The sequence below is a fragment of the Sander vitreus genome, chromosome 16 (assembly GCF_031162955.1).
Source record: "Sander vitreus isolate 19-12246 chromosome 16, sanVit1, whole genome shotgun sequence".
Lineage (NCBI taxonomy): Eukaryota > Metazoa > Chordata > Actinopteri > Perciformes > Percidae > Sander > Sander vitreus.
Genome location: NC_135870.1, coordinates 14,153,730 through 14,175,702, shown reverse-complemented (window position 1 = coordinate 14,175,702; position 21,973 = coordinate 14,153,730). Strand labels below are relative to the sequence as shown.

General features: G+C 41.1%; 1 protein-coding gene across 1 annotated transcript; it reads right to left on the bottom strand.

The window, feature by feature from the left end:
- Positions 1 to 831: 831 nt before the first annotated feature.
- LOC144531311 (splicing regulator ARVCF-like) lies at positions 832 to 21,575 on the bottom strand. Its single transcript, XM_078271380.1, has 16 exons — positions 21,555 to 21,575; positions 18,048 to 18,224; positions 16,432 to 17,048; positions 11,684 to 12,162; positions 11,413 to 11,596; positions 11,199 to 11,316; positions 9,691 to 9,856; positions 6,503 to 6,520; positions 6,291 to 6,362; positions 5,239 to 5,366; positions 4,258 to 4,408; positions 3,985 to 4,177; positions 3,478 to 3,589; positions 3,061 to 3,148; positions 1,917 to 1,990; positions 832 to 1,692 (listed from the first exon to the last, which is right to left on the bottom strand). Exons 1-16 carry the CDS (start codon positions 21,573 to 21,575, stop codon positions 1,600 to 1,602), a joined length of 2,691 nt encoding a protein of 896 aa, XP_078127506.1. The 3' UTR covers positions 832 to 1,599.
- Positions 21,576 to 21,973: the final 398 nt, after the last annotated feature.

Genomic DNA, 21,973 nt, shown 5'->3' with positions numbered 1-21,973 from the left:
CACAAGTTACTTTTGTTGAACTATATTAACATTAGACCCTACAGAACTCATTCTTACAAATATGTTTTTTCTTTATAACAGTATAGTTTCAGGAACAATGTATTTGATACATAGCTCCAGTAAAACAGAAAGAACGACAATGCACAGATTGTAATTTCCAACATGCTCTACATGGACTTGAGGGACAACATCTTACTTCACTGCCCAGAACCTATCAGTCCCCATCTGGGTCTCGGTCATGGTGAAACAACAAATGTAGATGAACACTTAATGAACCATACAAAACTAAAACCCACGTAACATACATTCACAACCAAAACTTTAACAGAACATTATTAAAACACACTTTAACTAGGACAGAAACCGATCAGAACATATTTTTTTCCCATGAGCCCTTGCACTGCTTCAGCGCAGAACAGTTCAAATGACCCCACCCCTCCCATACAGAAACTCAACATCCTTAGTTATCTCTGCTTCATATGATCAGTGCATTATTACAAACAACTATGTGATTTAGTAATGAATATGTTTTTTAAATCTGGGTTTACGGTGCATAAGGACAACTAATAAGGATACTTACAAGGACACTTGTTTTACCAATTAATTTAAGTGCGTTCAGAACACAAAAGTGGGGTTGTTTAACTGGCCAGTGAGTGCTGTTTTATGTAACAGGTACCCACTGATCAAATGGATGAGGGTATAAAATTCAGCCTGTAATACAAAAAGAAAATACAAATAAAAATGAGAAATTATGCACATCATTTATTTTTATTTTTCATTCAACATCGCAATGCAAAAAGAACCATTGCAAAGCAGAGTTGTATAGAATGTAGGATCACTTACTGGTATTAGCTAATGCACATCAATAACCTTTAATTAATAACATGGGTATTACAATAAATATTACAATATAAATACCTTCATTTAGAATATTAACAGTCCTTTGTTACACATTTACAATCCCATTTTGCCTATCATGAAACAAATGGAATAGAGAAGATTCTCTAATGACTGCACACTAGTCTAGTCTAGTCTGATGGCAGGTTTTGTCGAGAATAAACTGAATTCCAAATTATTTGGATGTTTTTGATGAATAGGCCGATGATAGCCCTAATCTTAATTATTTCAAACACTGACCAAAAAATGTTAGAAAAATTATTTTATATCAGAATCTTCTACAGCCCAGAACCCATAGGGATGGACAGCAATAGAATAGAATAGACTTTAGGCCTTAAGCTTAATTATTATAAATGATCTCATACTCATAATTCAAATTGTACATGTCATATATTCTTTGGAGTCATGAGTCACCACAGTTTGCATATTTAGGCTATTTCAGATGTAATACATAATCCATCATGAGTTTTAGACATACAATATATCAACTTAAATGACAAAATCTATTAAATCTTTTGCCAAATAACCTCCATAATAATTACATGTACATGTTTGGCACACTATTTCCTGTAAACAAAGGGAATTATTTTTAATTGAACATGTTTCTCTGTACAAGAATGAGCAAATGGCACAAACCCATATTTTACCAATGTAAAGTGTCTCTACAGGATTTAACCAGTTTGACTGGCCGTGTTGTTACGTTTACACCCAGGAGTCCAGTGGTGGAGGTTTGTTATCCATGAGGCCCACTGCAGGCCTGCCAGCTCTGATGAAGTGTTTTCTCTCACTTATCGCCTAGGTAAAAAAAATATGCAGACAGTGTTAGTCAATTTGCATGAGAAAAAAACACTGACGGTTACAAACGCAAGTCAGGAAAGTAATAATTTTAAACAAAATCCTGTAAAACAACAGATACAATTCCTGCTTATCCTCCATACCAGGGATAGGTCATGAAGTCTGTAAACATAATGTAAACAATGTAAACAAATTCAATTCAGTACATTCAAATGGCAGATTACCTGAGTGTCTCTTTCCACAACAGGCCCTTTTCCATCTCCAACTCTGTCGTTTGGCTCTAAACTGGAATATACATCTGCAATGGAAATTATAATTATACTAGCAGTACACATTATGGCAAAGGTGTGGCAAAGATGAGTCTTACACAGAGAAAAAGAACATGTAAATCAGTTTAGGGAAACCTTTGTCAACCTGTAAAAAGCCTGCTTTTGGAAACTAAGTTCAATCATTTTTAGAATAAACTCTTAATTATTTTTAATTTATCTAATTAAATGGTTCAATAAGGAACCCCAGGGTTAGTAGCTTGGCTAACAGTAATGCTAGCTAACATTAACAATATCAGTAAGTTAGTGAAGCTGAATGCTACGTGGTGTAACTTATCCCTCATTTTACTAATTGTGTTATATGGGTAACTTTACTCAAGGAGAGTTATTAAAATTGACTGGCTACATAGTCAGAGGTTGACAAAACTAACTTTTTACTCAATAAGGCCTGAATGTGGCTCAATTCTAGCCTGTAGTGTAACTAAGGTCGATCTGATCATTTCACTCCAAGCACCAATTTCTGAAACACTTCAAAGTAAAACAATGAAATTAAAAAAACATGCTATTAATTTCACTGCTGTCTACAGAAGCCTATAAACTCTATAACAACAGTAATTCAACAACAGGCCAGTCCTCACGTTGGAGAAGCTATTCATTTAGACTGAAACACCAGTGAGAGAAACAGGCAAATGCAATGAAATAATTAGTTGAAAGTAGTTCATAGTTCAAAAGGGTGTTTATGTTCATAATTCATAAAGAAGCACTGAAAATCGGGAGGTCACTCTTGATGTGGGAAAGCGGGTGTCCTTTTGGAACGTTAAAATTAAATGTGACTGGTGATGTGTGAGCGTGCCCTGCCTCTGGGAGAGCCTGTTCAGGCTAATAAGCCAAGTCTCTGCACTGATAACCTTGGCAGCACATCATTGGTTTAAGGCTATGTTTTAGAAGAATATGGTCTGGGACTGGAATGTATTTGTCCCTGATATGACAAGAACCTCAGTATGTTTAAAAACTGCTTTTCTTACTCAAGCCAGAGGACACTTTTTTAATTTAGATGATGGTTAAATAACATTTTGCTGAGAGAATGCAACAATTTGCTGACCTTGGTTTTTGTCCATGAGAGGCAAGGTGATGTCATCGCTGCCTTGCTTTCCACTCTTGGATTTTTTAGTCACTCCGGTAGTTGTTGGCTTTGAAAGACAAAAAAGGATAACATTACTGTATGACAACCAGAATTTTAGACTTTCCTGTAATTTTATAAAAGGGTATTACATTGGTTTTGGTTAGAATAACTTGTACTGAGTGTTGGACAGTAACACACCTTGTATTTTTCTTCATGTTTTAAATGTAACAGGATAAAGGGTCCTCAGTGGCCTACAGCCTACTGTGCACAAGATTTTCTGGGTTCAGATCAAGCCCAAATCTCACTTTCCCTACTTTTCTTTTTATCTGACAAAAGACTTCACAGTTGAACATATGTTGTTTGTTTTTTCATTATGCATTTTTGAGAAACAAATACCTTAAAGTGGCTCTTGTTCCAACCGGCTTTGTTCAGAGCGTTTCGCAGTTCCTTGTAGGCCCATATTGTCTGGAGCACATGGGAAGCAGCCTTGGTCTCCCGTGCTGAATGGCTGACAACAAATCATTAGACACTATTTTAAACCACAGAGGACAGCCCTGAGACAATACTGTCCAGATGATTAAAATCCATATCTGATTGCCCTAGGATTTGATGCCTATAATATCATCAGCTATTGCATCGAGGCTGTGTCTGAAGTGCAAACGGATATTAAGCAGTTGCAGCAACAAATACTATAATACCAATGCAGTTTCTTAGTCTTAGTCTTTTTCAATCTTATTTTGAAAAAAGGACAATATCTGAAACTTTGACTTTGGACTTCTGTTTAGCAAGCTATACCATTAATATTTGATCAACATTGTATTGTTTAGTTTGGAATGCAGTACATATTTAGAAATGTGTGTAAAGGTTTTACATTTATAATTTAATTAAAAGACATTAAAGTACCTTGACCTGTTGATGGCGACCAGTTTCTGCACAGCATGACCCTGTATGAGCGCCCGGGCGTTCTCTGGGCTATCCGTGATGATCTCATGGATAGTGTTCAGAATAGACACCACCGTATCTCCCTCAAGATTCTTTGCTGGGTGCTGCTGCCCACATGGCAGATTACCGACAAGGTCCCTCAAAGCATAGCTCCCTGTGATGACAGAGACAACATAGCAAAGTTAGTGTGCAAGTGTAGAGACGCGTATGCAGATGAGAGTCACAAGCCTGTACCTATTAGGTCTTTATTCCTTCTATCCATTGCCAGATTGCGGAGAGCAATAGCCACAGCTCGCACCACTTTGTCCACATCTGAGCGCAGCAGCTCCACCAGAATAGGCAGCCCTTTCTCTTTTCTCACTGTGGCCCGGATGTAGCTAGACCACTACAAGAGCAAACACAAAATACAGCTGAGTGATGTTTGGGAGTATATGTGGGTTTATGTTTTCTTTATCTTAACTACCCACTCATAACTCAACTCAAGAACACTAAGAACTTTCTCAACTGCTCTCATGTGTATGATGCAACCTGATTTTGAAAATTCCTTTAATCTGAGCATGGCCTCAGTGCTGAGGTTAAATTATAGTGACATTCATGGCGCAGTATATCTTGGCAAAGCACATTATTTGACAGCCCTATGGATCCACTTGGGGTACATAGCAGTAAAAGTGATTTTTGATCATAAAGGGTGGTGACAAAGTCAATCTAGAGAGTCTGGTTGAATTAAGATGATTGATCCCACATCTCCCTCCTGCACACTTTAACATTGATGCAGTATCAGAAATACAACCAAACCAGACCAGGAAAAAAGCTGTGGTCACGGAGGCCCCCATGTAAGGGCCTGGGGAGGTTGTCTTGTTTGACCCTACACAGTGCAGACTGACTTAGAAGGTTAATATATCTACACAATATTTACGGTACAGGTCATGTTAAGTCTCTCCTTAAGCTGAGAGCAGAGAGAAATAGTGATGATGTCATATAGAGACAAATCCTGGATCTATGTATAAGGACACTAACAGCAGTCATTGCGATCTTACTTGGATATAGCCTGAGCCAACAAAGTGTCACTTAATAACTACATTAATATAAAGTTAAATGTTCCCATTTCCAGACTCATTTTTATGTTTGGGATACACGCCACAATCACAACCCCTGTCGCAATCACAACCCAGTGATGAGTGTAAGAAATAACTGGCAACTATTCCATCTACTCACAGCCCAGTGTCCCGCAGCGAGGTTCTGCAGTGCCCCTGCAGCTGCCTCCAGGGTGTTGTGGTTGTGACTGCAGGTGAGAAGAGAGAGGTAGAGCCTCACCACCTCTGGCTGGTACAGCAGCTCCAAGCCTTTAACAAAAAGGCAGATAAAGTCAAGGATGATATTCAAGCAGTGGAAAAGTGCCTGCATGACCATCAGCGGCTAAAGACTTCAATGATGGTGTTATTATCAGTGTCAGTATCAAATGCAAATATATCAACGTTGGTCCACAATTTCTTCTATCTAGGTTAGTTTAGGTCAGTAGATAGGCGGGTTAGTAAAACAACATATAGATGAATTAAATAAAACCCTACATGAGAAAATTACAACTTTGTCAGACTCCTGCAGAGCTTTTTTGTAGAGAGCCAGTGGTAGCTGCTAGACGGCTTACAAGTAGTATAAAGCTGACCCTGGACCCTAACATGCTTGTTATACTTATTTGCATTCACTGGCTGGAGTGTTGGAGACATGAGCTTAGCTTCGATCTGTTTAAACAGCAGCCAGAACCAAATATGATATTCAGCCCTACAGTAGTTAAAAAAAAAAAAAAAAAGTGCCCATAGTTTCCATATACAGAATGCATCCATGGCTAAAAACAGCCATATGGCTATACAAAAGGTAAAGATAGTTTAGCCGTAGCAAATAAATTTACTTCAGTGTCAGGCAGTATCTTGAGCAAATTCCAGTGCCTGCCAGAGGAAATGTTCCTCCTCTAGATGTTGCCAGATAAAAATATCTTTCAGATGGAGAGTCATTTTGTTTTAGTAATGAAGTTCTCCTCAAGTGGTGCAGGTGCTGGAGTGCAGCTTTGCATTTAAATGAATTCTCTTCCGGGCCATGCCAACGTCATGCATACAAAGCCAATAACATAACACAGAAAGCAGGTACTGATGGAAGGACTGCATATTATTCTATTATTAGTTAGCCTAGCCTACCTAATTCCTAATGTCACTGTGAGTCATACCACAATCAGAATTTGTCTTATGCAAAGTTGACAGTCTTTAAATATATACCTTTCATTTGTTCTGTGCGTTTTGGTAAATCCAATGTACCATATTTCCTGTCCATTAATCCATTTTTCCAACCTGTACATCGCAGACACATACATGCACACAAACACCGGTTTTCATTATATCAGTAGATAGATAGTAATGTCAGCAAATTCACTGTGGTATTAAATCATATTACTACCATGAAAATATTCAGCAGTAACAAGCAGACTGACCTTGATTGAACCACTCTTCTGATGAATATGGTTAAGGAAAAAGAACAACAATGTTAAAGATTAGATTATACAGCAGCAGAAAACACAGAGCTGCTCCATGTGGTGAGACACGATACAACTGACAGTATCAGGTTGATGTTTGGCTCAGAGAGGCATTTGTCAATTTTGTGCAATTAGCTGAAAGGTTAGCAGTGGTGAAAAGCCATAAAACTTTAAATCACAATTAATTCTAACCCTATTCTTTCTCCATTAGCCTGTGTCCTGCAGCACAAACTGCTGCAGCCTATTAGTTACTATTCATCAGCTATAAGTGTTACTTATATGGTTTATGCAGCATCAAAGGTTTTTCACAGTTCAAAACCTCCTCGGTTGCATGGTGTAAAAAAATCACATAACTGATGAAACAGTAGGCTATAAGTATAAACACGCTTTTTCAATTCTGGAACCTGGCACTCCTGCGGCAGAGCAAATTATATCATCAGCTACTGTATGTGCAGGGATATGAAATATTCAGGCTCTAATTGGCTGGCATTGGCATAAAAAAAAAATAAAAAAAAAGTGAAACCGATGCTCGACGCAAAGTATACTAAGAACTGTATGTGTATATGTACACACGTTTATGTGGAGTGTTATGGATGAGAAGATTAAAACTGACAGGGTACAATGGCGGACTCAAATGCACAACTCAGCAGTAGTGAAGAAAGGTTCCTTTATTGTTCAAAGAAATCGGTTCAAAATCGGCAGGCAAAAATCGTAGTCAGGATACAGGCAAAAGGTCTCAGACACTGGGAAATACAAACTAGAAAAACGCTGGAGTGTGAGTACACAAGGTTCATCAACAATCTGACACAGGTAAGTATTTATACTAGGGGAACAGGTGATGATTACACACGTGAGACACACAAGGGACGGGAGGGTAATCACAGAGGCAGGAAAGTAGACAAAGACAGGAAGACAAGTGACCAGGAATGTATACAAACAGTGGATTACAAAATAAAACACGAAGTCCAGAAAACAAAACATAAAATAAGAGCAGAGCTGAACATGACAGTATCCCTCCCCCAAGGGACAGCTTCCAGACGGCCCTTTTTCCAAAAAAAAAAAAAAACACGGCCACAGAACAGGGCAAAACGGCGGTCGGCAAGTACTCTGGTTCTCCGGTCAGCGTAGACTCTGGGCGACTGGAAGACTCTAGAAGAGCGGTCAGAGACTCTGGACGGCTGGACGTCAGCTGAGACTCTGGAACACTGGACAACTGTGACGCGCTGAACAGCACAGGCTCCAGCTTGCTGCACAGCGCCGAGGACTGCGGCCCGCTGCACAGCGCCGACTCAGGTCGGCTGGGCAGCATGGGCTCAGGTCCGCTGCACAGCTCAGGCTCTGGGCTAAAGAGGTTGAAGCAGGGAACGTGTCGTGACCCATATTGACCACGTCCTCTTGTGGCCTCCACGGTTCCAAGAAAATATAGCCAGACGGGTCCACTGAGGTTCTGGAAGCCTGCATGTTGCGGACTCGGGACTGCTGCACACCACGGGCTTGGGACCGCTGGAAAGTGTGAACTCAGGACTGGAGAGAGGTTGACGCTGGACAGGGCATCTGGAGCCATGTTGACCCTTACTCCGTCTATGGCCTCCACGAGTTCCAGGGAATCTAGCCAGGCGGGTCCCCTCAAAGGACTGCTTGATGTTGGGGGTGCCTGCTGAACAGGTAGCAGTAGGACCAACAGACAGGAGTTCAGAGGAATTGCTAGAAAGCGTACTGAGTTCTTGTTTTCCAGCTTGAAGGCTGACTGCTTTGGCCTCCTCAGTCCGTCTAGCACACATAGCAGCATATTGGAATAAAGTCACAAAAGTCTCTGGCTCTCCTCCAGGTTGAGAAATGACGCGACTAGAAAATGTAGGCAAAAGGGGCAGGCTGGGTGACAAAAAAAAAAGAACCTGTAGCCACAATGCTAGCAGGCCGAGAAACAGGCTTACATGAATTAAACCTATTAGCAGTTGGAGGAGTAGGAGTAGAAATGAAGCGTATTGCCCAATGAGGAATAGAGTCCTTTAACCAAGGTTTCTCCGATACCTTCTCTCGAACTTCCAGCAAAAAATCTCTCCTTTTGGTACTCACTGCTAGCTTCCTTCCACATGTCCTTTAGCTCCACCAATTCGAAAAGAAGATCACAAAGTTCATCTGACATAATCTCCACTGGATCCATACTGGAGTCGGCTGAGTCCATCTTGGCCAGATTGTACTGACAGGGTACAATGGCGGACTCAAATGCACAACTCAGAGCAGTAGTGAAGAAAGGTTCCTTTATTGTTCAAAGAACAAACAGGCAGAGGTGCAAAATCAGCAGGCAAAAATCGTAGTCAGGATACAGGCAAAAGGTCTCAGAAACACTGGGAAATACAAACTAAAATAACACTGGAAAGTGAGTACACAAAGTTCGTCAACAATCTGGCACGGGTAAGTGAATGTGGTGAGTAATTATACTAGGGGAACAGGTGATGATGATTACACACAGGTGCGACACATAAGGGACGGGAGGGTGATCACAGAGGTGGGAAAGTAGACAAAGACAGGAAGACAAGTGACCAGGAATGTATACAAACAGTGGATTACAAAATAAAACACGAAGTCCAGAAAACAAACAAAACATAAAATAAGAGCAGAGCGGAGCTGAACATGACAGTATCCCTCCCCCAAGGGACAGCTTCCAGATGGCCCTTTTTCAAAAACACGATCACAGAACAGGGCAAAACAGCGGTCCAAAAAGTCCAGAAAACAAACAAAACATAAAATAAGAGCTGGGCTGAACATGACAAAAACAAAACTGTAAAACCCTTTGAAAATGACTTGCTAGTGCTTGTACAATCATAGACATCAGTGCATCTGTTTTAGTATAGTGCACTGCACAAACTGCTATTTTAAGCCCTTATCAGACTCAAATCTTAAATCGAGCATATTCAAGTTTTAATTTGGGGGGTTAATCATCATCTTCTGTATCTTGAGAAACACCCAAGATACGATATATGTCCTCACATGTGGGTTTTGATTTGTCAGTAAGCAAATGAATCAACCTGAGAAATTGAATTATAGTTGAATTAAAACAATGTTTTCAATCAAAGCAACCTAAACTGAAATAATACAACCAGTAATGATTATTGTGATGTTATCAACTGTGATGGCCTACCAACCTTTGGGTCGTTTCCCTCCAAAACAGTCAGGCTCATTCTTCTTCTTCTGGTGCCCCACTGATCTCATCAGATTGGCATGGGGTTCCTGAAATCGCTCGGTTCCTGGTATCTCTTTGTGAACATGATAGGATAGGTTTCTCAGTATGCACACGCAGTTCTCCACTGACTGAATGGATGATAATGACAAAAGATTTCAATCAGAAAGTTATATGGCAGTAGGAGTCATCTGAGTGTTTACACTGACTTTTCAGAATAAAATGTATTGATGATTTGTCAAAATTGAAATTCTGAGTAATGTCAGACTTTGGAGAACCATACTTTGATTACTTTGGTGACTTGAATTTAATCTCTAAATCAAATTGCAGTTGTGTACATGCTATTAACTTAAATTGCGAAGAAAATAATCAATCCAAAGTCGTTATTACAACATAGCATTTAATTACCAAAACAATTAATAGTCATCAACCAGCAATTGTGCTTAAAATACATTGTGGGTTGAATTTTTTTCTTAAAGCTATAGTGCGTAGCTTTTCTGTCGCCCCCATGAGGAATTCTAAGTAATGACAACACAACTGTCGGCGCATCCACATGATACAAGCCTTCCGTGATTTTGCACCGCCCCCACCCCTCCCCCACGCAGTTGCTAGTAGCCAAGGAGGACATGGAGGATTAAATAAACATGATGGGTAATTATTTCTTCAGAAGAGGTAATTATTATCTTCGCAATCGTCACAATCTTCTGAACGTAGCCATACTGAGAAATACAGAGAGAGTTGTGTGGAGCTCATAGTCTTAAAGTGCCCATATTATGAAAAAAATCACTTTTTCTGGGATTTGGGTTTGTGTTATTTTGTGTCTGTGGTGCTTCCACACACATTCAAACTTGGAAACAAAAACATCCATGCTGTTTTGAGTGAGATACTGTTTTTGAATGTGTCCTGCCTTCAGTCTCTGGGTGAGCTGTTCAAAATCTGCAGGGTTTTCTACATCACTAGCCGAAAGGAGGGGGCTAACCGCTAGCATGCCCCCTCGTTCTCAATGGCAAAACACTGCTACAACACACACGAGTTCACCATAATCTACAAAAGAACTACTTACATGTCCCCTTATACTGACTGAAGTTAGAGAAACAGCTAGCTAGCTGATGTTATCCTTACCTAGCTACTGCGCATGTGCGAATCCCAACAAAGATGGAACAGAAGTGAGATGTCTCACTCTGTAACTAAAATAGAGACCTGTACACGCAGGGTGAAAAGAGGAGCTGTAGCAATGTGCAGTACAACAAAAAATATGGTGTTTTTTGAAAATTAAACCATGTAAGCCTATTCTGGTACAACCTCAAAATACAATTATGAACCTGAAAATGAGCATAATATGGGCGCTTTAATTAGTTTTGTAGCAACTCATTTGGCAATGGCTTGAATGTAATGGATGTTCATTATTATCTAAAAGTTACGCACTAAAGCTTAAAGTCTCTAAATTTAAGTCATTGCGATGACTTCAGAAACCTTATTGTCAGTGTCCTGGTTGACAACTGCTGACTGAAGGGCATGCAGGAGAGCATCCACCAGCCCCTCACACTCCCTCAACCTCTGTCGAGCGTCCGCCCCATCTGAGCTGACGTTCCTGCAGAAACAACTTTGTTAGCAACGCTGCGAGAACCCGGCCCGTGACAAGTCAGCTTGTGTTTGTCATTTGTTCGATGACAGAAGCAAAGCTTACCTCAGACATCCAGAGGTGTTCTTGAAGACTGTGGTCCAATCAGCACTCAGCAGTTTGGAGGGGTCAGCTGAATCTCTCCTCCAGCCCGAGTGTGGGATGATGATCTCATCAGTCAGTGTTTGAAGCGCGTTGTTGATTACCATCATCTTCAGCGGCTCATGCGAGGAGAGGTTCCACAGAGTGCCTGCAAAGGAAACAATACAAATGCTATAGAGATGAAATTAAGGATTGCAGGTTATGGCTGCAGGAAGAGTGAGGGATTGAGCTGTACCTGTGGCTAACTCTTTGACCTCCATGCTGCTAGAATTCCTCATTAGTCTGACTAAAGCTTGAATGCCATCACAGTTCTTGATGGCCATTTTGTTATTATGGTCTTTTCCGTAGGATATGTTGCGCAAAGCACCACAGGCCTTGCGGTGGACCTCAGGTTTAGGGTGGTCCAGTAATTCTACCAAAATCGGCACCCCATTAAGCTGGCGCACCTCCTGCTTGATGCGTTCGTTCTCATAACACAGGTGTTGCAGATAGGCGGCAGCATTGGACTTGACTGGATCCATTGGGTGGCTAAGCATCGAGATCACCTCATGCAGGTTGGGGTCTCTCCAGCGCGGGTCTCTGCGGATGCTGTCCAGGCTGACCATGCTGCTGCGTTTGTGGGAGAACTGCAGGGTCTGTGCTCGGCACATGGCCTGGAAGAAAGGATTCAGGTTCCCCTCCAGCTGGGCCATGAAGGCGTCATCATATCCACCTCTGAAGTGACAGAGACAATCATGCATCCATAAGGGGATCAGAACTAAAAACACAACCATCACTCTTAAAATGTTAAGATTTGAATGATTGTTACTCAACATTTTGGGATACATTCATTTGCTTTCTTGCTGAGAGCAACTAATTAGCTTAGCTTAACATAGAGACTGGAAACAGGGAGGAAATGCTAGCATGGCTCTATTCAAAGGTTTAGAAAAAAACACCTCTTAAGCTCACTAATTAATATTTTATTTCTTGTTTGTTTATTACGTATAAAAACCAGAGTGTAAAAGCAACAAGTTGTGGCTTTATGGGGGGTATTATATGCTGCACTAATTCTTGGCAGGAGGCGGATATTTTAGCCAGGCTAGCAGTTTTTCTCTGCTTCCAGTCTTAATGCTAAGATAACTAAATAAGGTTGTAGCCTTATATTTAACAGCAAATATGAAAGTGGTATTGATCTTCTCATCTAATTTTCAGCAAGAAAGTGAACAAGTATATTTCCCAAAATTTAAAAAACTATTCCTTTTACTGTATATTCAACAGGTTGAGTAAAACAGGTGGATTAGGGTCTGGGCTTCAGGGAGTTTAACAGCATAAGTGAGTTGCTTGTATCTTTTGTGAACTCCTCTGTCACTTTATATGGGATAAGGAAAAGCTTCTGGCAGGCAATAACAGGTGAAACCTCCTTATTTATAGACTTTGCAGCAGGCTGCTATTCCTGATTGATACCAGCTGCTACTTAACTGCTGTCCATATGTCTATTGTCCAGGCTGACTCACAGGACCAAGATAGAGGCGACTACAGGGTGTCTGTGTAGCTACAAAGATTGATATATAATTTTCAGAGCAGGACCGCTGTGATAATGTTAGCCTGAGTGTTGATTTGTACATTTTTCTACTGCTGCCGTACTGTGGCAGTTTATAGCACTGTACACACAACTTCCATAACAAAGTCTCGCTTTCTTTACATTTTTCTTCTTTCATTTGTGATTAGCCTGATGCCAGACCTTTCAATCTCTGTCCACAGCTCAGATTTTTTAAACAAAATGGAATTCAGTTGGTTTATTGGGCTCAATGGTGTTTTTCGCCTCCAACGGCGCCTTCCAGGCAGCTAACCCTAAACATAACCATTGCCGCGCTGCCTGGGAGGAGACGTTGGGGGCAAAAAACACCAAAGACCGTTTATTGGGCAAAATGTGGACCACACATGGAAAGACATTTATGTTTAGATGTTTTTTGCAATTGAATTGTTCATAGATTAGACATATTTTCATTCAAAGCTTTAAAAACCATATCACAACTGAACTGATGGAATGAAATTTATGAAATCCAGTCTGTAGGTACAGAGGTGCACCATAGAGTTAAATAGCTTGGTGTCAAGGCATTTGGTCACATTTACTTATAACATTTGTTGCAACAGTGATAAAAAACAAACTGTTGTAAGGTTATTTATGCTATTAATGTCAAAGGTAAATTGGCTTTATATTGGCTGTCTTTGTTGCCTTTGTTAAAGGTGATCCCATTATCAGGGACCGTATTAATATTTTGACCAACAAAAAAAAACATTGAATGGGATCAAAGATTGGCATTTAATAAACAGACAGACTGTAGTGTACTTTAGAGACTGAGTAACAAAGCAACACACATTTACCGATTCATTTTCCCACGGCCCTTTTAAAGTGGCTAAATACATGTGGGGACTGATCTCCAGTCCAGGCTCCAGGACCTGGTGGTGTGTCCCCCTCTTGTCTGCGAGTCTGTGCTGAACAGCTTGTGACAATCTTCACGCAGATCTTTAACTGGTCCCTGGAGCTATGTGAAGTGCCCTCCTGCTTCAAATATTCCACCATCATCCCAGTCCCCAAAAAACCCTCCATCACAGGATTAAATGACTACAGGCCTGTCACCCTGATGTCTGTGGTCATGAAATCTTTTGAAAGACTGGTGTTGAGCCACCTGAAGGACATAACAGGACCCCTACTGGACTCCCTGCAGTTTGTCTACAGGGCAAACAGGTCAGCGGATGATGCTGTCAATATGGGACTGCAATACATCCTGCACCACCTCGACTCCCCAGGGACGTATGCCAGGATCCTGTTTGTGGACTTCAGCTCGGCGTTCAACACCATCATCCCTGAACTCCTACATCAGAAGCTCACCCAGTTCTCAGTGCCTGCCACCACCTGTCAGTGGATCATCAGCTTCCTGGTTGATAGGCAGCAGCATGTCAGACTGGGGAGCAACTCATCCAAAACCTGGTCCATCAGCACTGGCGCCACACAGGGGTGTGTCCTCTCCCCACTACTCTTCTCCCTCTACACTAATGACTGCACCTCAAAGAACCCGTCTGTAAAACTCCTAAGTTTGCAGATGACACCACCATCATTGGTTTGATCTAGGATGGTGATGAGTCTGCTTACAGACAGGAGGTGGAACAGCTGGTCCAATGGTGCAGTCAGAACCACCTGGATTTAAACCCCAAGAAGACTGTGGAGATGACAGTGGACTTTAGGAGAAGGCACTGCAAATGCACACAACACAACTAAATACATAAACGCGCTGCAAATACGAAATTATGCAAAAAGAAAAGCACACAAACCCAAAAAACAAATGCAACAAAAACACGCAGCATCCAGATTACACAACGGAAGTTCTCCAGGCCTCTACAGGGAGCAGCAGCTAGTGGAACAGCTTGATTTTCGACCCCATGGGGAGAGAGAGAGAGAGAGAGAGAGAGAGCAACTGCATAGATATGTTTTCTCTTGTTTGGTGGGTGTGTCTCGACTCAGGTCACAGGTGATACTCAATCAGCACAGACGTCTCGGGGACGGCATCAGCCGGGAGGGCATGAGACGGGAGCATAGACTTTATATTATTAATAATAATAATAATATGAATTTAATATACAGTCTATGGAGTTCTCCAGGCTGCAGCCATACCCAACTCTAATAAAAAGGCAGAACGCTCTCTCCCCGTGGGGTCGAAAATCAAGCTGTTCCACTAGCTGCTCCCTCTAGAGGTCTGGACAACTTCTGTTGTGTAATCTGGATGCTGCGTTTTTTTGTTGCATTTGTTTTCTGGGTTTGTGTGCTTTTCTTTTTGCATGGTTTCATATTTGCAGCGCGTTTATGTATTTGGTTGTGTTGTGTGTATTTGCAGTGCGTTTATGTATTTGGTTGTGTTGTGTGTATTTGCAGTGCGTTTATGTATTTGGTTGTGTTGTGTGTATTTGCAGTGCGTTTGCCGAATGCTGCGCATGTCTTGTCAAATTAATTAAGTTGTTTTCTTAATTTGCTTGTGTTTTGTCTATTTGCGTGTGTTTTCTTAAGTTTCAGGGCGTTTGCCCCTGTCGGCCACCGTACTAAAATGGTCTCCCCTCATTGACTCTGTCCAGAAAAAAGGCCCAGCAGAGGTTATACTTCCTGCGACAGCTAAAGAAGTTTAATCTGCCTAAGGAGCTTCTGACCACTTTCTACTCAGCCATCATTCTGTCATCTGCACCTGTCACTGTCTGTTTTGGGTCAGCCACCAAACGGGACAGGGCCAGATTGCAACGGACAATTAGGGCTGCAGAGAGAATCATTGGAGCTGACCTTCCCTCCATCCAGGACCTGTACCGGTCCAGGGTCAGGAGAAGGGCAGCAAAAATCTCTGCAGACCCCTCACATCCTGGTCACAAACTGTTCAAACTCCTTCCCTCTGGTAGGCGATACAGGGCACTGTTCGCCAAAACCAGCTGACACAAAGACAGCTTCTTGTAGCAGTCACTGTGTTGAACGCTCAGAAATAGCCCTCACCCTTACACTGAACAAAGTCAATCAACACTGTTCTGCTCATGTTCTACCTCATGTATATTTCAATCTTACAATTACAATATTGTTATTAATATATTACCATTGCACTGAACTGCCTTGCACTATATTCATATTTAAATCTTAAATCTCAGACTATACGGATATTGCACTATTCCTTCCTCTCTTCAATTGTTATTGTATATTTTTTGTAAATTCTATTGTATTGTTATACTGTATACTTAACAGTATTTTTTTATATTTCTTACTGTCCTGTTTTTATTCTTTATATATTAAGTGAGTGTTGTACTTTGAGAGCAAAGATTAACCAGAGTCAAATGTCTTTGTGTTGTTTACGCAAACCTGGCCAATAAAGCTGACATCTAGGTACCATGGAAACCACAAACATACTTGAAACCCATTTACACAGTCTCCCCTGAAGGATCAATAAAGTTAAATCGAATGTACCGTCCTCTTACCTGGTTCTCGAGGGCTCCCTGAGGAGCTCCATGGTGGTGATTGGCCTGAACTGGTGGATTCCCCCCAGTGTTGGGTAACTTACAGCTGGGTGGTCAGTCTTCATGTCCAGAGGGTTGTCTCCCCGTTCGCTGAGGCCGTCCTCCTCTGTCTGGCTGCTCAGGCCTGCAGGAGCATAGCTGTCCCTGAGGAAGGGTAAGGTGTAGTGAGCCCTGGGCTGGAAGTTCTTGGTGGGCCAGTAGCCGTGGAGGGTGGCACGGGACAGGCTTCCATACCCTGCACATAAGTCACCCCCAATGCCTCTGTAGCTGTCAGGGAGGGTGTACACTCTGCTCTGCCTGTCTAGGTTCACTGGCTGAGGCTCCTCAGATTGCTGTACTACCTGAGGTTGTGGGGGTGCTGTGGTTGAGTTGCTGGTTGGCGTGGTTGGTGTAACAGACTCACTGGGTTGACTGTTTGCTTCAGGAATAGGTTGCTCAATAGGGGTGTTATCTTGGACCTCTGGAGTCAATGTGAGATCAGGTGTGTTTGGTGTCTGGAAGTTCTCCTGCTGTGTCTCTGAGGACTTGTGGGTCTCACTGGGAGCCTGTTCGCCCTCCTGTTCCATGGCCTTGGACTCCTACAAGGATGGATGCACCACAACTATTATCTCTGCAAAAATCTAATCAGAACCTCTGTTAGTCTTAAAAATCCCATTTGTCTGAGGTTTCCTCTCTCCAATTAAATGCCACCAAATTGGTGTGTTTACAGTCATAGCAGGAACTATTTATTATTAATTTACTGCATAGACCACACATTTCTGTTACCTACAGTGTGTGTTTGTTTATCATTTAACCTATACAGCCCACTCCAGCTCATTTCTCATAGCGATGATCAATCATCATCATCATTTTAGCACTTCCTTGGCTTTTTGAGCCACCAGTAAATAATGAATTCTCCTTTCCTGCCAAACAATAATGAATTCCTCATGTTGAAAATGAGTTTAGATTGGATTCTGATGAAACAACTTGAGGTCCAGCCATTGTTTAGATGCAGGGTAAATTGCAGGAAATTTAATTGTCTGGTTTAGTAAACTGAATTTGGTTTTGACTTTCCTAGTGGAGTGTGAGCAAAATAATTTTAAGAACAATTGCAATCAGTTTCATGGTATTTTTGCTCCAGAGGGAGAAAAAAAATTCTCTGCCTGTCAATGTAACTCAGTGTGACGCCCCGTCTGAGACCAGACTCATACGGGATTGTTCATTGTGTTGTGAATCTTTGGAAAATTTCCTTTAGGATGCATGTATTTCTATATTTCTTAAACCACATGTTGGTGATAATGGATTACAAAAAAAGTAAAGATAAAAAGTTGGAAGTTTCAATAGCTCTTGCAGGCTCACGATTCACGTATAACTGAATCAATTAATTAAATTATAAATTAAGTAAAATTACTTTTTTAAACATACAAAGAAAATACATCCATGCCATATTTAGTTATATGTTAAATATAAGTTTAAAAAAATATCATGGCAGGAAAGTTATTTTTAGTGGCATTTAAACTTCTTTGTTTTAACAGTGTTTAAGTCAAACTGTCAGAAGTCAGTGGTGACAAAGTGTGACCAAACATAAAATCATGCACCTCAGTGTCTGTTTGATGCGGGGTGTCGGTCTCTGTGGAGCTGTCATTGGTCGAGGTAATCAAAGAGGCGATGGAGGTGGGCGTGTCCAGTTCATCACTAGCGGTTGGGTTATCCAGAGTCGCCTCTTTAGCCTCCTGGGACAAAGATAGTGGAGGAGGCCCCTCTGAACTCTGCTCCTAAAGCACACAGACAGAAATGAGTAAGGCGCTGAGCAGCATCATTTGTGTGTAGCATGTACATTATGTTTACATTATACACAACAAGGGAATGATTACAGAGTAGCCAATAATAACAATACAATATTTGTATAATTTAAAACACGATCTGTTGAATTCGTGCTGTAAAATGCCAATATGCACACTTATTTTTAAGTTAGACTAATATATGTCTGGGAACTCAGAGACAATTTCTCTGTGTTTAAGCTATTTGATGAGCCGTAATCTAATTGAGCAATCTGACTATAGGACAACTGTACCCAAGCTGGTGCAGAGCCAGGGATCATGTGTAGACAGAAATACACACATATGTAATAAAGAATGAGAGATGCAATTTACCACTTATGTAATTAAGTGGTTGTAGGGTTTTTCTGGTGTCATATCCTTATGTGCAGACTAGGATGCACACTATATCACTTAGCTTATCTCTACCAGGTAATCATTTCTTCAAAGTATGTTATTAGTATAACATAAGAAAGAAAGTATTCCTGATATATCAGAATCATTTATGCATGCATGATTGGTTTGTTAATAGAACTTTCTGGCTCAATTTCTGTTTGAATTTGTCACTGGCCAATTTTAAATGGATAGAGTTAGTTGTTAAAACCTTTGTAATGATTTCAGGGAGCAGGTTTACATCTTTTGATATGTACAAATACTGACAGACAGGGAGGATTTCACAGATCAGACTGCTGAAACAAAATGTAGACACAAACAGGGTTTGCTAATAAATCACAACGGGGTAAAGCCGTGTTTTTCTGAAGTGTAAATCTGCACCAGGTTCCTCAGTTAAAGTTTAGTAGGTCACCTCAACTGGTGGGAACATCATACATGAGATGAAACAATACAAGCAATATCTGTATCGGCCAAAATATCCAAGAGCAGACCTTTGCAAACACTTGTCATTTCATAGACATATTTTTATGCTTCATTCCCTCTAAACAAATGCTGACGTTCCCTATTGGAAAATGTAAGCATGTCTAAAAATAACCCCTTGACAAAATACAGCAATATTGTAATGGGACTGGTTATGAGCATTACGTTATTTTAGTGTGAGACCTGATTTACCACCACTGACACTTCAATCAATAACCCAGCTTCTGCTCTGGTACACATGTTGATATTTCTCTAAACTCCACTTGTGTATTTCGAGTATAGAACTTAAATTCTCTTTTGCTTTTCAACAAAATGGGTTTCATCAACCAGAGTGGAATAATTATTCAGCATCTTGGTCTGAGAAAGAACTGGAGGCAGTGTTTGACTCTAAACACATTTTATGCTGATTTTCTAAAAAAAACTTCCTTCATTTGTGTCTACAAAAATTTGCTTCGCTGCTCTAATGATCTCAATCAATATCCGATACACCTTTTTCACACTTGACCCATCAAAACATTCAAAGAGTATAATTAAAGGGTTTTATTGTGGAGAAAATCAATTCCACTGCATCATTTATAACCCATTTTACGGTTTGAATTGCGTACCCACTCTAAATCAATTTTCGTTTTAAGAACAAATGCATATAATATCAACTGATATTTCACTCACTAGCATAGACACAATATGCTGAATGATGCACAGTAAAAGCTGCTAAATTTCCCCAAACTCTCTTCTTTCTGAGGCTGCGGCATTAAACCGAACAAGTGCTGAGAACTCAACTCCACTGCATTAAATCAGACGGCTGCAGTGAACAGCTAAATGTGGAGGTAGAGGGCTTGATTCGCTTTTTAAACACCTCACCAAACACAAGAGCCCCTCATATCCATGTACAAAATGTGTCAGAGGGACGAGGAGTTGAAAGGGGCACACAGGAGAGATGATCCTAGCTTGAACACTTCTGGGGGAGGTAGATTGGCTACTGTTAGGCAGCACTAAATGGACGCCAGGCCAAAAGAAAGACAGGGTACTACTCTCCTCTACAGACAGCTGATTAAGGATTTGGAGGACAATTATAGGCTCGACAAGGGCCTGTGTGCTGTCCCCCGTCTGATTCAAGCTCCAGGGAAGGCCAGGCCGCTGTGAGTCAAAGCTCGTTTAAATAACTCATTGCACCATCACTAACTAAGTGTGCTCACAGAGACAAATAGGTCAAGATGATGATTCTGAATCGGACTTCAGCTTTAAAAACAAAAACAAAGTAAGGTATATAGATGTTAGGTGCAGCGATGCAGGAGACAGAATGACATGATTAGCATCTTGTTCCCATCAACTCTCAGTATTGAGGCCAGCTGCAGCCAGGGTATTATTTTGGGAGACACAGAGTCTGATCTAATGCAGAGTGAGTTCAGATTTTGGTGACCAGCTCAAGGGCACAACAGGCACAAGCCATGATTCAAACTGGTCACAAATGCATTTCAAAAAGAAAAGATTTGAAAAATGAGCACTTTCCATTGCAAGTAAATCAGTGGGGCAAAGTCATTTTGTAGTGATCAAACTTAGAATAAATCAGAATTAAGAGGCAGTTTGTCTTTATCAAACTGTGGGATTGAAAGAGTAATGCTTTCAGTGGATAATAAAACATGACATCAGCCCACTGATGTCAGAAGACATTAGTCACAACTTTGTCACAACTCATCTGCTCTCCACTATATGTTGAATCAGTGATGCTCATATAGGTCACTGTAAATCTACAGAATATGTCACTGTACACTGAATCAAAATGGCACTGGAATGCATTAAAAGATTCTTCTTACTTAAGACTTGTTTCCTGCAGAGACACCATTGTCCATTATGCAATACATCTTGTTTAGTCATAATTCAACCAGGCAGGTCTATTTAGAGAAAATGCTGATTGAAAATGACAGCTCCAAAAAAAGAAAGGAAAGGTGTTCATTCGCAAAGTTTCAATTTGGAGCATCTTTTCAATCCACTGATCCTCAAATAGTTAAATGCTGCATGGTCCGATTTAATGTCTCTGATACATCATGGTAATACACTTAACAGAGTGTGTGCAGCATTTTCCCCCTGAAGGGACAACAATTATCTTCATAATGTAATCAAATATTATTCCCCATATAAGCTTGCCTATGCATTCGCACACATGCACTGCCATGCGCGCGTGCACACCCACACACGATGAAGATGTTAGCATCATGTCCCCATGCACACAAGGAGACTGCACCGAACAGCAGTGAGAGGCAAGAAGGTGAAGCGATTGATGCCTCATTCATTCATCATGACAGAGGCAGAATGCAAAGCTGTGGAGGGCTACAGTTCTCTGCAGGAAGAAAAAAAACTAATAATGTAAAAACAAGAGGATACAGAGCAAATAGAGCCATTCCATCACACACTTACCTCTTTCACTTCAACAGGCATTGCCAAATCTTCTCTGCTTCCCCACAAATGATGAACAAGATGCGTCCCCAAGTGAGACGTCTGTTTCTCTGCCTCTGCTGAATTTTTGCCTGGACTCTCCCTTTGAGCATTTGAGGCAGTTCAAACATGAGCAGCCATCCTTCCTCCCAGCTCTCACTAACACACGTCCGCTCTCTCCCTCACTCTCTCTCTCCCTGCCTCTATTTCTCTCACAAACGCACACTAGACGCACCATGCACACATTTGCTCAACACACACACACACACTAAACGCCGGGCTCTCTCTCATACTGCACTTCTCCTCTGATCTGTGCTGCAGTTAATGTGTGTGCTATTAGCAAGGTGCTGAATCAACTGTGTGATGCTGAGCCTGTGAATGGCTTAGGTAAGTGCAGAGCC

Excerpts from the sequence above, each read along its gene's own strand:
- LOC144531311 (XM_078271380.1), bottom strand. The coding sequence starts at position 21,575 with ATGCCTGTTGAAGTGAAAGAG. Across the intron at positions 11,597-11,683 it reads GGTCAAAGAGTTAGCCACAG|GCACTCTGTGGAACCTCTCC; the intron begins GTACAGCTCAAT and ends TTTCCTTTGCAG. Across the intron at positions 3,590-3,984 it reads GTCGCCATCAACAGGTCAAG|CCATTCAGCACGGGAGACCA; the intron begins GTACTTTAATGT and ends ATTTGTTGTCAG.